The sequence below is a fragment of the Arachis hypogaea genome, chromosome 4, assembly GCF_003086295.3.
Source record: "Arachis hypogaea cultivar Tifrunner chromosome 4, arahy.Tifrunner.gnm2.J5K5, whole genome shotgun sequence".
NCBI classification, from domain to species: Eukaryota; Viridiplantae; Streptophyta; class Magnoliopsida; order Fabales; family Fabaceae; genus Arachis; species Arachis hypogaea.
Window position 1 is genome coordinate 82173649 of NC_092039.1, and position 16700 is coordinate 82190348.

General features: G+C 34.6%; 1 protein-coding gene across 2 annotated transcripts; it reads left to right on the forward strand.

Annotated features, from left to right (window-relative positions):
* Nucleotides 1–3774: 3774 nt before the first annotated feature.
* Nucleotides 3775–11227, forward strand: LOC112796898 (uncharacterized). 2 transcript variants are annotated; one of them, XM_025839571.3, is made up of 4 exons: nucleotides 3775–4069; nucleotides 4595–7036; nucleotides 10626–10822; nucleotides 10904–11227. In XM_025839571.3, exons 1-4 carry the CDS (start codon nucleotides 4064–4066, stop codon nucleotides 11076–11078), a joined length of 2820 nt encoding a protein of 939 aa, XP_025695356.1. In that variant the 5' UTR covers nucleotides 3775–4063; the 3' UTR covers nucleotides 11079–11227. The 2 variants fall into 2 exon arrangements, with proteins under 2 accessions (XP_025695356.1, XP_029153720.1); XM_029297887.2 differs by having other exon boundaries at nucleotides 3830–4089.
* The last annotated feature ends 5473 nt before the right edge of the window (nucleotides 11228–16700 follow it).

Genomic DNA, 16700 nt, shown 5'->3' on the forward strand with positions numbered 1-16700 from the left:
TCAAACCAATTAAAAATCAAACCGCTTCCAAAATCAAACCATTTTCATATCTCAAATCATGTCATCAATTCATTTCTTATTAAATCTCAATGTCATCATCAAATTTTACCAATTCCACTTGATTACCAACAACATTCTAGCCTCGAAATTATTAAAATAATTCGGTTCTTGACTGTACTTAAACTGACCAAACACCAAACTAATTACAAATATCAATATATCACAAAAATTTAACATAAATTCAGTCAAATTCAATCAACAATAAATCATAACATCAATTCACTTATCCAATACCAATTTAACCGGAGATAAATTACCAAAATCCTACTTCCGTATGAAATCAAAATACTCGAAGCTCTGGAAAAGCTTTTTGACCGAGTTGCCGAAGAATAAAGCGTCAGAAATCGTCTGTGCCTCCTAGAACTCCAATTGGTCGAACTCAAGAAGAAGGGACTATGTTACTGTCAACTTATACCGAACAAAAATAATACCATCGTGTAGAGAAGAAAGATACAAACACTTTTTATCGGATTATATTTTTTATTAAAGTTACGAAACTCAAACAATCGAAGCCAAAAGATTTACGTTTCCATGAAATTCACGTTCTCTTTCTCTCTATTTTTTTCTTTTTTCTGTCACGGTTCCTTCTCTTTTTTTCCTTTGCTTAGTTTGGTGATTGGAAGAAAGAGAAATAAGTGAGGATGATGTGATCGTAAGAGAGGGGTGTGTGTTACAAAACCAAGCTGCTGAGTCAGCAATTCAAATTATAAATATTCTAAACGAATAATTATGAAAATTGAATATATTAAACACAAGTAATAATATATATGAGTTATTAATATGAATGACATTAGCAACATAATGATAAAAGATATACGATAAAGTATTAGCAAAAGTAAGCTCACTGAAAAGTACCGATATTTACTCGTATCGATAGATTTTGAACTCAATAATAATAATATTAACTAAACATTATTTTAATCAAAGCAAGTAAAAAATATTAATAATAATAGTAATTTTATCCTTTCTCGAAATATCTTTTTATAAAAAAAATTATATAAAATCCTAATTAATTTAAACTATAGTTATTATAAATTCAATTATGTAAAATATTTTATTATAGAAAAATTATATAATAACCTTAATTTATCCAAATTCAAATGATAATAATAATTATAAAAATTAATTTAATTTTGCCTAATAAAATAATTTTTAAAAAATAGTTTAAATTAATAGAATAAATCATAATTAAGTTAAACTTTAATAATCATAAAATCAATTTAATTATTCTTAGTAAATTAGTTTCCAAAAAATAAGGAGCTCCGATTAATAAAATAAATTATAACTTATTTATATTTAAATTTTTCAAATCAGTCATGCTACACATCTATGTAATTTTGTATCCAAATCCATCCAAGTTGGCCCAACACAAAAAAATTCAATATCATTAAATGAAACGTGAAATACACGCGCCCAACACACATGAAACTGCTCTTGCCCAACGCTTCCTCTTCTTCTCCTTCTCCTACTTACGCTTATTTACGCACGAAGTGTCTTCTTCTTCTTTGCCTTCTTCTTCGCGTTCCTCCTCCTCCCCATTCTCCTCATTCTTTTTCGTGTTCCTTCTTCTTCACGTGTTTTCTCCTTATCATCTTTCTTTCACGTTCCCTTGCGAGCTCTCTCTCCCTCTGGTTCTAATTTCCGACAGCGACAGTGGCTCCAAACCTTGCTGGCGCCATCCCCCTTTTCCCGTCTTTCTTTCTTTCCTTTTTCTTTCCTCCCCCTCCTTCTTCTTGTTCCCTCCCTTCGCGATTCCCTTTCCCCTCCCCGTTCTCTTTTTTTTTTTCTTTTTCTCCCTTTTTTATTTATATTTTATTTGGTTAGAAATAATTTGGTAATAAAAATTAAAATTTTGGTAAAAAAGACGATTTTAAAACTAAGTTAAGTGCTTGTTTAGGCGTTATTATTTTGATAAAAAAGATCTTTTTTCATTGATAAAAGATTTTTTTAGGGTGTTTGGCAAATTTCCAGTAGTAAAAGTAAAAGCACTAGAAAAATAAAAAAATATTTTTTTAGAAGTTATAATTTACATCTTTTTTTAAAAGATGTTTTTCATGTAATAAATAAACAAAAAAGTACTTTTATATCGTTATACCCAAACATAATTGATAGATAAAAAGATCTTTTTACATGAAATATCCAAACATAAAATTACTTTTACTTTTATATAAGATCTTTTGAAAAAAGATAACTCGAAATTTTTTTTTTTAAAAAGCTTAAAGACGATTTTGTATGCCAAAAAAAAGTTGGAAACAAAAAAATATTTCGATCAATATGTTAGAGATCAAAATCGTATTTAACCCAAAATTTATTTTTGGCACAAAAATGATGTATTTTGAAAAATTAAAAGTACATTAAATTAGATAAATTATTATAGATAAATAAATGATAGGTACTAAGTACATTAAGTTAATTAGAGTACCTAACACAAAATGTTGATGATAGACGTTCTGGGTATATTTGTGACATCTAATGAGTTTGTCATATTAGATGGATCACTTAATGTATCAATTTGCTTTTCTCATTTAATATTTTCTTGGTAACTTGCATGTCTTTTGGTCAGGTGTTGCTATTTCTGTTCTTCGCTTATGTTTTGTCTTCGTCGCTTGGCATAGTCTTGCCAAGTCGGTTGACGACTTCCATGTGAATCTTTCATTGATATATTTGTCACTGTAATTCACCAAAACATCCATGTAAGCATAGTTATATATTTTTGTTTAACGACGAAAAACAAATAAAAATAGGTTTTATGTTATATTTATGTGAAGTGAGAAGGAAGTAAGAGAAGATGAATAAAAGAATAAAAAAGTTTTTCTACCATATAGTAAATGTGAGATGAGAGATAGTAAAGTAGAAAAGATATAAGTATAGAAGTTTCGTGAACGAGAATGTATGAGGTAAGAGAGAAAATAAGGTAGTGGAAGTATAAAAGTTTGTTTAACGTGAATATATGTGATAAGAGAGAAGATGAGGTAGTGAAAGTTTTTTAACATAGAATAAGTGAGATATAGTGCAAAAAATTAGTAGGAAAGACAAAATTGAAAAAGAATTTTGAACATTAAAACTGTTTTGCCATTCTATATTATTATAGATAAAAAATTTTAGAATTTTTTCATATTAAAATATTTTATTTGGTGCTGATGAAAAAATTAGGATGAATACCCGGGCTTTCCACAAAAAAATATTATTTTTCACTCTTGATATTTAACTTCGTGGGACTAATTAATCCTTATGTTAATAATCTCTTCTTAGAACATATACATCTAAAACGTTAATTACTAATATATTTTCTATTTAATTTTTGTAGGTAAAAATAATTTAAAAATCATTAATACTCCTTAGTTTTACATTCTAAATTGTTAATATATTAAAAAAAGTAAAAAATATAAAAATTAAACAATATTGACAATTATCTTTTAAAAATAACGAAATATGTAACAATTTTTTTTTATCAATCTTAGTTAATTTTTATCGAAGAAATTAATAATTTAATATATTATGTAGACTTATTTTATTAATACAAATAAGTAAATGTTATGATGCCTAAAAGTTGGTGCCTATTTACTAAAAGGGGTTAAAAGTTATTATTTAATTTAAAAAATATAAGAATAAATAATTTTTAAAAATCAAAATTTACTACAAAAAAATAAATTAAACAAAATTTAAACAAAAATTTATAGGCACCATAAAATTGTTCATACAAAAAATATTAATAAAATAATTAATCAATTTCATAAAAATAAAAATTAAGCCTTTAGGTTTTTTCTAAAAAAAAATTAAAGCGATTTAGCTTCTTCCTAAAAGAAAAGAAAGAGCTTGGTAAGTTGGTAATGGTATAGTCAAGAACTCTGGCTTTCTGGCTTTGATCATCGCTTTTGTTCTCCTTCATATCTGCCTCTTCCCCTCGTTTTCAACATGCGTCACACTCGCCGCTTATTCTGTCACGTGCCTGCAGCGTAAGGGGAGGGAATCGACCACTTGAGTGTAGGGCTTGCCGTTGTTGATGAAGGTATGTATTACAATTTTGAGGTTAGAGCTCAGTTCCATTACCAACTCTGATTTCAATTCCTTGACTTACATTGATTGCAAATAGGGACTTAATTAGTTTAATAAGAATTACTGGGGTTTGCAAACGCCGTGTCCGGGCGAGTTTAGTAATGATAAAAAAATACACGAAGATTTGGCCTTTTTTTAAGTAATGACAAAAACATATTGAAAAAGGAAAATTCTTGGAGGCAGCAATTTTTAGTATTTTGGCTCTCACTTGACCACCACAAACATTAAATTGCTTTTAACAAATAAATTTTACTAATTCATGTGTTCAACCTCGGAAAAAATGTGGGTGCAAACGGTATTAGTTCATGTATGCAAACTCTGATAAATATAGTGCAAATTTTATGCTTTTTGTGTGCGAAACTCCTATCAATATAGGTGCAAATTATTACTGGTTAAGTACTGGCAAAAAAAATGATAATATTTGCTGGCTATGTGGCATTGCTCATTAAATAAAAATAATTGCTTTTTTCATTGCTAGAGAATGGAGCATGGATACATTCTTGCATTGCCTGCCCCGAAACAGAAAGAAGGAGATGTGATTACTGAGGTGAAGTCCAATTGGAAGAAGAGAGTAGTGGATTCCAAGGGGACGACACCAGTTGAAGATTACATCCAAAGGAGTGGCAATGAAATTGGAACTGGAGAGACCAAACCCAAAAGAGAGTTTGAATCAGCCACATGGATAAGTGCAACTCCAAAGTATGGAGAGGAAGTTGCAACAGGAAGCAGAAAAGCCAAACGGAAGAGATACACTAAGAAGAATGTGTTGGTGGAAGATAGCATGGTTCTTCCTCTCTTTCAAAGCAACAACGAGAATGTTGATGCTGATTTAATAGATTATGACACTGAGGTTGGATCCATTGCATTGCCAGATTCGGGTATAAGCTTCCTTAAGGATAAGCCGCTACAGGAGATTGGAAGTGAAGTTGAAGCTGGAAATGTTAAATTTGAGAAGGAAAAAAAGAAGAGAGCTGGTGACGGGAAGATGCAAGATAGTGGGAATGATGCCGAAGAGGCCGACGCTAAGAAAGCAAGACCACTTGCTACTTTTAGATACGTCTCCCCATACTTTCATAATGATGGTGGGAAGAAGATTAAACAACTGGGATTTGAAAGTTGTGATGATTCTGTTGCTCTGACTACAACTTCTAGAGACTTCTCTGAAAATGAACAGCGAGAAAGTGGAAAAGATGTTGCAAGCATTGCAGTTAGGCCCAAAGGGAGGAGAAAGCCCAAGTATGAAGAAATTTCCAAGGAGCATTCTGAGGTTCGAAGAGTTTCTCCATACTTTCAGAATAATAATATGAAGAAAACAGTTTATGAGGAAGTGGCTGACAAGAAACATGATTTTCAGCTTGTCCCTTCAGTGGGTACCCATGGAGACATCTTACAAGACAATTTGGGTGATAATGAAGATATACTTGTAAATAGCATGATCAAATCGAAGAAGCATGAGCCTGTGGAGGAGCATCAAATTCAAAGGGTGTCCCCTATCTTTCAAATTAACAGTGAGAAGCTTGATTCCAAATCACATTGGCATGACTGTGAGACTAGATCCGTTTCTTTATATACCAATGGGTGCTTCCTTGAAGATAATTTGACTCAGAATGGAAAGATTAAATCCAAAAAGAAGCAAACAGCCACCACAGATAAGCTGCATGAGAACAGAAGCGCTGCTGAAACAAGTGGTGTTTCACCGAATACGAAAATGTTTGATCAGAAAATTATAGCCCATGATGCTGTTATACCTGTTTTCCCTTGTTCAAATAAAGATGGGGTTGCAATTAAATCTTGGAAGAGGAGAAAGTCTGTGAATCAGCGAACTGATGTTGAACAGGATGAGATCCGGAAGGTTTCTCCTTACTTTCTTAATGACAATGAGAAGAAGACTGTTAGTGTAGAATCACTTGACCACGAAGGTAAATTTGATTCTGTTGCTTCAGGTGCTTGTGGAGTCATTATACAAGACAATGAACATATTATTGCAAAAAGGATCAAACCCAAAGTGAAGAAACCTTCTAAGAAGCACACTATGTTACAGCATGCTCATACTAGAAAGGTTTCCCCTTTCTTTCAAAGTGGCAATGAGTGGAAGGCTGATGATGAATCATGTTATAGTGGTGAGATTGGATCTATTGCTTTGTCAGGTTCTGGTGGAAGCTTCCCCAAAGATATGCTGCTGGAGGATCTAAATGGAAAGATTAAATCCAAAGAGAAGAAGAAAACCATTGCAGATAAGCTGCAAGAGAATAGAAATAAGATCGAAAATAGTAATATCAATTATAAGAAGAAAGTACCTAAGGTTAGGAAAATTTTAGTCAATGGTGCTGTTATATACGTCTCCCCATATTTTCATAATGCTAGTGGGAAGAAGAATAATGTTAAAACCTTGAATGATGAAGGCAAGTCTGAAGTTATTGCTTTACATACCTCTCAAAACATAATGGATGATATATCTCAGGAAACTCATAACATGAGGAAGCATAAACAACGGGGCAAACATGAAAGCCATCTGGGTTCTGTTGCCTTAACTGCCGCTTCTGGAAACTTATTTGAGGCTGGACAACAAGAAAGTAAAAATGAAGTTGGAACGGTTAAAATTCTCCCCAAGAAGAGAAAAAGTAAAAGACCAAAAGCATTGCAAGATGCAGATATAAAGGTTTCCCCTTACTTTCAGAACCAGTGGTTAGTAGGATGTGAACAAGTTGACAAGGCTAAGAAAGGACGGAAAAAGTGTAACATAATTAATAAGCAACTTTCAGCTGAAGAGAAGAAGGATGAGGCATACAAAAAAAGAACTCCTGATAATACATGGAAACCACCACGTTCGCCCTTCAATCTCCTTCAAGAGCCTCATGCTTATGATCCTTGGAGGGTGTTGGTTATATGCATGCTTTTGAACCGTACTACTGGTGGACAGGTACATTCTTATAATTTTCTACTTATATAATACCAGGTGGAGGCTCTGATTCTTTGCATTATTACTTCCCTAATTAGTCCCTATTGTTTGTGAATGTATACATATTTTCCTTGGCATATATTTGGTGTGAAGCTTATGATCTTCATAGGGGAACTTCCCTCTCAAACATGTTGAGATATTGGAATCCAATGCTTTTGTAGTTCTTCTTCCTCTTCTTCTTTTTTTTTTTTGTTTTTTTTTGTTTTGGTTGCTTTGCTTTGCTTTGCTTTTGTATAGGGAAACTCTTATTCCAATTTTGTATTATCCTTCTCCTCATCCTAATGAATATTCTTTACACAAAAAAAACAAGATTCCTGGGCATAAATCGAGCTATTGCTTTTTTCATATTAGCAAGAATATTATATGTAGGAAGAAGTCTGTTTTTCAATCACATACTCCTTGCAGTGGTTTTTAGCCATTCCATTTGTTGCTATGCTTTAGGGGCGGTATAAATTTGGGCCTAACTATTAGAGCTAAGAGAAGTAGATATTCTTATGAGAGATACTAAAAGGATGTTTATAAACATGTAAACAGTCTTAAGTGAAAACATTAAATACAGGAGCTTGAAAGTTGCAATATCTATACCCAGATGGGAAGAACGTAAGGTGCGATTGTCTTGAGTTCTTGGGTAGAGGTGGATTTCAAAGTGGTTTCTCTCCCTCTCTCTTCTTTCAGACTGTAAGAACCTGATACCACAGCAAACAGACTAGATAGAAGTAGCAGAACATGAGAATCAGAGTGTATAAGATAGAAATATAGAGAAGAGAGTAGAAGTGAGAATGAAGGAACAGAGGAGCTGGAAGGTTTCATGGCGGTACCATTCCATTCTATGTGAGTGTATTAATGTAAGTAAGAAATGCAGACAAATAGAGAACAAGGTAGCATTACAATGGCTTCCACTCTCTTAGAGTCCTCTCTTAAATACATTGTCGATGCTCTCCCCTATAACCAAATTCACCCCTCATCCATGATCTTCCCACTAACTTTTACAGCTGTCTTATTTGTCGCAACAGCTGGTTCCTCTCTGTTTTCGCCCACAACTCTCTTTTCTTCCAAATTAACTCTGTCTTCATTTGGGTGTTTAATGCAGACATTCATCATGATGGAAGTTCTCTCTTTAGTCCGTAAAAGAGAAACTTAAATATGTCACTCAATTTGGAAAAGAGAGGACTATCTTTGTATGTGTCTATCACTCAATTTGGAAGAGAGAGGACTTTGTATGTGTCTATCTTTTAATCTGATGTGTCCACCAAAGCGTTGGCATCATGTTAGGACCCCAAATATTAGTATTGGTAGTAATTCCCATTTACAAGTTGCAACTAATGTTCTCCCATTTGAGAGTATTTTACTGTTAGGAACCTGTTAGAAAGAGAAGAAAGTGGACTGGTGTCAAAGGGGCCTTAATTGTAATTAAGTGTAAGTTGGGATGGGTTTTGTAACTAACTGGAGAGAGAATGTTTAGCTTTCAAGGGAAGGTGGATGACTGTATAGGTAAGGGGAGAGATATTGAGGGGAATATCTTAGAATTCGATTTGGAACTCTTTAAAACCTAGCAACTTTTTATTCTAGAGTAATACAAACACACAGATGCTTCCATTTTCTTCTTCATCTGATACTAGGTTCTTATCACACAGATGAGATTAAATCATAAACTAGTGAGCATAGATCACCAAAAGAAGTTATTTAAATGATAACTACGAACATTACCGGCATATTTATTCATTTGTCCTCTTTGTTCATGCACTCGGGTAATGTGTGGGTTCTAGAAAATTGATGGAATAGTTTTTGTTTTTGGCTTTCCAAACTATTTATTTAGGTATGCTACCTATTAATTCTTGGAAAAGAATGCTGTATTCAATCTGAGATTGAAATGAGATATAACCAGTTGCTGTTTTATTCTCTCCAGTTCTTGTGCTAAGTGGTAGAATTGTCTCTTCCAATGGACATCTAAGGATGACTTAATGGTTTTAGTTCTTATTAATGTTGATGTAATTAATTGCCTCTTAGTTCTTTCTCCTTTTTTGTCAACATTAGTGATATGCTCCAGCTTTGGAATGTTATGCCTATCACAAGAGAAATACTTTGTCTCCATGATATATTATTGTAAATATATCAAATTTAGGGATATGTATTGTTTTGGTCCCTAAAATTTGCGGTCAAAATCAAAATCGTCTTTAATCTTTTTTCTAATTCAAATTCTAATTCTAATTCAAAATCGTCCTCAATGTTGCATTTCGAATTAAAATCACCCTTTTAACAATTTTCAGACAAAAATGCCCTCTTCTTTGTTCTAACTCCAATCTGATCATCTACTACCACCCTTACCATCACCAATACCAACGCCCCTTTACCCCACCACATACCAGCACTCAAATTCAAGAACACAGCAACAATATAGCATTCAAATTCAAACATCTATCTATTTCATCCATTATCAACAACGGCACAACATCCAAATTCAAGAACAACATAATCTATTGCAACCTAATCTTTTAAATTTAACAACAACAACACAGCAGTCATTTTTTTTTGAAAGAAAGAAAGAAAGAAAAAATTAGTACAGAGAGAGACAAGAGAGAGAGAGTGACGGAGGAAGAAGAAGAAGGAGAAATGGAGAGTTGGGCAGTGGCGGTGATGGAATCCGCTGCCACTGCCACTGGTTGGGTCACTAGAAAGACCTGCTGAAATCGCCGCTACCACTGCTGCTGAAATCGTCGTGGTTGTTGCTCTGGTTCTCTGAAATCGCTGTCGTAAAAGGGAAGAAGAGGACACCACTGCTGCTGAAATCGTCATGGTCGTTGCCCTGATTCTCCGAAATTGCTGTTGAAAAGGGAAGAAGAGGAAATCTAGAACCAAAGCCGCCTTTGCTCTTGCTCTCTCTCTCTGATTGCTGCGTCAATGGGCACGGCGACAATCAATTCCACCGGCGCCATCCCTTCTCCTCTCTTCTTCTTCTTCTTCCTCCTCCTCCTCCTCCTCCTCCTCCTCTCATTCACGCTCTCTTCTTCTCTCTTCTTTTCTTCTGATTTCTGAATGTATGTGAGTGAGAAGAACATTAGAAGAAGAAAGAATGGGTGATGGAGATGGTGATAGGGTTAGTGAGGGAATGGTAAAATAGTCAAAAGGATGATTTTAAAAATAATTTTAACATTGAGGACAATTTTGAATTAAAAAAACAACAAACCCCAAACCTTAGGGGCCAAAATGGTACTTATCCCTCAAATTTATTATATGGCTTCATTTTGTTTCAAAGTTTGGCGAAATCTTCTTAGTAATAATGTGCTAAAGCTTTATATACTCTGTTTAGCAAATATCCTTGATTTCCTGTACACCAGAGCTATAATTTATAATAAGCAATGCACTTTGTATCTTTGTCCAAACATTTCATTCATAAGGCCTGCTTAATCTTTAGCTGATGCGTATTAGATGTGGTTCTGGTGTCTTTGAAAATTGTTTTCCTAAATATGTTTACTGCCATATAGAATTACATTTAATCATATTGGACCATGTAAAAAGTTGATGTAATCATGTATTATTTTGCACATTGCAGGCAGGACCGGTTATATTGGATCTGTTCAATTTATGTCCGGATGCAAAATCTTGCACTCAAGTTGAGCAAGAGAAAATAGAAGAAATAATAAAGAGCCTAGGTCTCCAAAAGAAAAGGTCAAGAATGTTACAGCGCTTTTCTGAGGAGTACTTGAATGGAAATTGGACTCATGTAACTCAATTGCATGGGGTTGGAAAGTAAGTGGGCACATCTTGTTTATTCAGTTAGTGCATTCCATTATTCTTCCCTTTTGTTGATATTGGTTCTCTTTCAATCAGGTACGCAGCTGATGCTTATGCTATATTTTGTACGGGAAAGTGGGATCGAGTAACGCCCACTGATCACATGTTAAACCATTATTGGGAGTTCCTTCATGAAACCCATGGGATGGGATATGATGAGGAGCTTGATGAAATGAAAATATCAGAGGAGAATGTAATTTCTAACATGTGAATCACTCATGAAAATACCACATTAAGGTATACCTGATGCAGTTGTGTTATTGTTAATAACAAAAGTCATTATCCCTTCCCCCCTGTTTTAGTTTTTTTTTTCCCCCCTTAAAACTTAAAAGTAAATGTTTGGTTTTCATATATCATCAATGGCCAATGGGTCCCCCCTCCCCCAAGAACTTGAAAACGTAATAACTTATGATATAGTATGTGTTTGGATTGATGTATAAAATTGATTTTACAAATTTGATTCTAATTAAAAATAAGTTGATATTAATGATTTATAATTTAATAAATTTTATATTAAAATAAATTATAGTAAACTAAATATTGTGTTTATTTGAGTGAGTTTTTATGAAAATTTTTTATTCAAGTGATTTAGATATCTAATGAAAAAATATTTTATTTAACAATTATATTTGGATACAATAATATAAAAATATATTTGTTTATTTATTTGTTAAAAATATTTTTTTAAATAAAAAGATATAAATTATAGTTTTTTAAAAAGGTTTTTTTTATTACTAAAATTTTGTCAAAACACACTAAAAAATAAAAATAAAATATTTTTCTTTGAAAAAAGTTTTTTTTTTCTAGCAAGTTAATAATATTCAAATAAGTTCATTGTTTGGATTATATTTTAGATAAATTGCTGAAAATGACATGAATTTAAATAGTGATTTTATAGTATTTTATTATTTTAGAGTAATTCTCCAAATTAGTTTTTTGAAATTTTTAAAATCAAACACTTTAGTCATTCAGGTTTTAAAATACATAAAATAGTCTCTAACATTTATTTTTATTAGATAATACAGTATTCCTCGTTGTTCTAGTTTGGATTGGTTTTTTTTGAGTTAAAAGGGTACTTTTCTTAAAAAAATAAAATATTTTTATTCAATTTAAAATCTATTTGGATACGCCTTTTAAAAAAAGTATTTTTATTAAAAAAGCGAATTATTTCCTTTTTCCAAAAGCTAATAAGTAATAATACCTTGTTTTAAGAAAAGAAACAGAAGTAAAAGATGCTTTTAATACTTAAAAATTTCTTTTAAAAGTCTATGTAAATGTAAAATAATTTGTTTGTAAAAAAAATCTTTTTTAAAAAGATAAAAGGAATTAAGTACTATTTTTTTAAAGTCAGTCCAAATTGACCTAAATCGTACACATGCTCTTTAAATGTTTATGTGTACGAGTTAAATAAATCAATTTTTAAGGTAATACAATAGATTTGGACATCAAACATAAGAAAATGAAAAAAAAAACGGCAAAAATAAAAATTTCTAACATTTCACTGTATAATAGTACATTGAAGAATATAGTTTGAATGTGAGTGCTTATCTACAATTATCATAAAGTGACTTTTTAACATTCACGGTATAAATATGCTAATATGCACACATATCAAATTCATAGTATTTTAATAAAAAGTTAACCTATTCATTCATTGCTTTTCGTAAAATCAAAACCAAGAATTAAATTTAAAGATTCAAGACTAGCTTCTCTTATAGCAGAAATAATCTAAAATATAAACAAGTCGATTCAAAATATATCCGGACGAGAGCTAATTCGATTCACAAATAGTGATTATCTTTGTAATACAAGATCAATACTAATTATTCTTTTTAAATCATTAAGCAAAAGAGTAACCCAAACCTCTTTCAAAGATGAATTGGTTAGTTATAAGGTTGTGTTTGTTTCTGAGAAGAGTACAAGACAAGACATTAAAAATAAAACACAAAGAATAGACACAAAATTGTATTTTTGTATTCTGCATGGTGATAAACTAAAATAAATTATAAAAATTTAATTTATTTTTTTATTAAAAAAATTTGAGAATAAAAATATAATAATAAAAAATATAATTATAAAAAATTAACAAAAATAATAAAAAATAAAAAATAAGTTTTGTTAATTGTTAGTTTCTCTGCGTCCTTTTCGTCAGGATGGATACTGTTACGGTGGGTAACCGGAGATTGCCTGAATGGACGGTGTTTGCTGGCCCAAATACGTGAAGGAGGAGGTTTCCGTGTGAGTGTGCAACTCGGGGGACTCCTTCCGACTTGTGCTCGTGAGTGAATGGGGGTGGTACCTGCAAAGACACTCCGATGCCTAAGTTAGCAAGAGTGTGAGCAGGTCTAGAGAGTATTGGGCTTAGAGATACCTGAAGGGTGTCAGTGTATTTATAGTGGTGAGCCAATAACCACCGTTGGTGTAGTGCCGTATCTTTAGGATATTAACCGCCCCATTATTTTGGGGATGTTAAGATATGGCTTTAGGAAGCGGTTAGAGAGATTTTAGGGGCGGTTACTCATTTGAATGAGTGTTTATCTGCCAGCTAATCTCATGCCCGACTTCTTTAAAGCAAGTCGTGGTTGATACCGACTTCTTATGTGGAGGTCGGTACTTAGAAAGGCTTGATCCTTTAGATTAGGCCTTTTATTTGGACCTGGGCCTTTGACATTGGGCCAGGGTATGAACATTGCCCCTACTTGAGCCCAAAGTCTCTTTAGAGCTTGGGTTCAAGTATTTAACTCGGGTTCGTAGCCGACTTTCACGGGTTTTTAAACCGACGTGATTTTCGCGACTTTTTGTTTTCTGACAGTTACGTCAATTCAAATGTCGTGTCCGTTAGGGATGCATTTAGGGATTGATGGCTTTGGTAACGGTGCACTCTCATTAATGACTGCTTTGTTTTTACCATTATGCCCCTTAGTATGTTTATAAGTACTTTCCCTCTCTTTCCTTTTTCCGTTTCTGCAATCTTTCAAACTTCCTCTTTCTTTGTTCGTGCTGTGTTCATACGTACTACACTTTCGGGCTTCAGAGACTTCTGCTTCTTTATTTTCAGAAAGAGGTTAGTTTCTTTCTTCTTCTTGGCATGACTTGACTTTGTAGAGGGATAGTTTTGTAGATTTTTGCTCGGTTTCTTTTCTCCTTTCTAGAGACCTTTTTGATTTTTTCTTTTTCTTTTTCCTTTTGTAGGTTTTCTTCATTTACCTTTAGAGAAAGAAAAATGGCCTCCGTAGATTGGGTTGACGTTACAGTTCTGGGGGAGGAGCCGTTGGTTGATGCGGAGTTTATTACTCACCTTCGCACCCATCATCGGCTCTGTACTTCGGAGGAAGATGAGCCTAAGTACGAGTTGCTTGTTCCCGGTTTAGAGGACCGGGTTTGTCATGGGAGAGCCAACAAGATGGCCCCCACTTCTTCTTTATGTATGAGTGCATGATCACCCGTCTGGGCGTCTTTCTGCCCTTTTCGGATTTTGAGATGTCTGTTCTACAGCATTGTCGTGTTGCCCCTACCCAGCTTCATCCCAACTCCTGGGGTTTCTTGAAAATTTACCAATTTATTAGCCATGCTCTGGATTTCCCGACTACTCTGAAAATCTTTTTCCATCTTTTTCATATGACCAAGCCTTTTAGCGGGCTGAATAATAAACAACAATGTGTTTCCTTCCGAGCCATACAAGGTCGGAGGATTTTTACCCTTTTTGATGAATCTTTCCATGACTTCAAAAATTTCTTTTTCAAAGTGCAAGCTGTAGAGGGCCACCATCCCTTTTTCTTGGATGATAACTCTTTTCCTCGCTTTCCTTTATACTGGCTGGAGGCTTCCCCTTGCGAGAAATATAGTTTAGATGACCTGGATGAGGTAGAGGCTGCCGTCGTGGGGTTCCTCCGAGAAGTGTGGGGGAGGGCCCCCTATTTGAATACTAAAAAATTTCTTCAAGGGTCTCCGACCTTTGTCCAATCTCAGCTAGGTAGTTTTTATAGTATGTTGAATTCCCGACTTGTTAACTTAATATTCCGACTTGTTTGATTCTTTAGCTATTTGTTTTCCTTTTCAGAAATGGCAAAGACAAACGCTCAAGAATCTTTTCAGAGGGTCCAGGAGGCTAAAGCTAAGTCTCGCGCTCGATCTGGTGGCGCCAGGGTTATCTCTCCTCCTCCTCCTCCTCGTAATGTTGGAACTCTTTCCAATCCTATGATGATTTCTTCTTCAACTCCCTCTCAGCCGTCCTCCGTCGTCCGACCTTCTCCCGATCCCAAGAAGCGCAAGCTCTTAGAGTCTGGCTCTTCTGGGGAGGTTAAGGCGGATGCTCTTGCCTTTGTCCGAAAGAATATCTATCCTTATGCCCGTATAGGCATGGATGATATGTCTGTTCGGAGCCACCTTACCACCATGGTCGAGGAGAGCCTTAAGGCGGCGGGGGTCTGCGGCAAGCTCTTAGATATTTTTGATAGGGCTCCTCTCAGCTCCTTAGGGGCGACCTCGAAGGTCGAGGAGCTGGAAGGGAGGCTCCGTGTATATCAAGAGCATGAGGGAGAGTTGAAGAAGGAGATTGCCAAGTTAAAGGAGGAGAGGGATACCCTCCGGGAGAAAGGGAAAGCTTTGCAGGCCCAATGTAACATGGAGACGGAATTGAGGAAGACGGCACAGGCCAGCTATCAAAGCCTATTCAAGGATCTTGTGTCCGTGAAAACTGACCTGTTCAATTCTCGGAGAGGATTTTTCTGGAGCAGGTCAGAGTTATTGCTCCTGACTTGGATCTGTCTCCTTTACATCCTGACAAAGTTGTCATCGACGGCGCCATTGTAGATCCTCCTGTCCCCAAAATTGTTTCTGAATCAGAGTTGAAGACTCGGGGGCAGAGGATCATCGAGTCTCCTCCTCACTCCAAAGATGCTCCAAGTACTTCAGTTGTTCTTCCGACTTCCTCTTCTTCTCCTATGGGTGCTCCTCTTCCTGGTCCCGGCGACGCTCCTCCTGACTCTTATGCGTGTATGCTTTTCTGCTTTTGATATTTCAAAACCCTTTTGAGCTTTCTTCTGAAAACCTTTTCTTTGGCTTGTCTTGTTTTTTCGAGCCCTTTAGCTTGAGGGCTTTTATGCAGCCTTCAATCCTAGGTTTTTCAATCTCTTTTTGTCACCCTTTATACTCAACTTTGCTTTAGTGAGTTTTTATGACTTAGGTTATTTTTGCGATGCGTTTTTCTTCTACTCGGAGTACTTCCGAGTTCGTTTTACTAGGATTCTTATTTCGACTTAAGAGTCGGATTGTTCCCGAGTTTTTACGATCAACTCATATAACCTCTTTACGCCGACTTGTACCTCGTCGTTTTATCCTGACGACCATCTAGGTCGGTTCATGGGATTTTCACGTTTTGTCGAGCTTAAGTCGACGCATTTCGTAGAAAAACTTAGAAAAATAAAGAAGGATATTATAAGAGATATTGTAAAAAAGATCTTTATTAATTGGGGAGGTACCTTCTTGCTACTAAGGGTCTTGATAGCCTTTTTCCCTTAGCCTCTACTATGATGCCTCGTTAAAAACCCTTCTCCAGAAAAAACCCTTTTTGGGAAAAAATCATGAAGTTGGGAAAAGAGTACATCAGGGAGTAGAGTTCGCTTTTAACTGTAGTACCTTTTCATATTACAAGCATGCCACGACCTCGGTAACTCAGTTCCGCTCAGGTCGGTTACTTTATAATAACCTTTCCCTAATACTTCTTTGATTTTGTATGGCCCCTTCCAATTTGCGGCGAGCTTTCCTTCTCCTGATTTGTTGACTCCAATGTCGTTTCTGATTAGGACCAAGTCGTCCGGTGCAAACGTTCTTC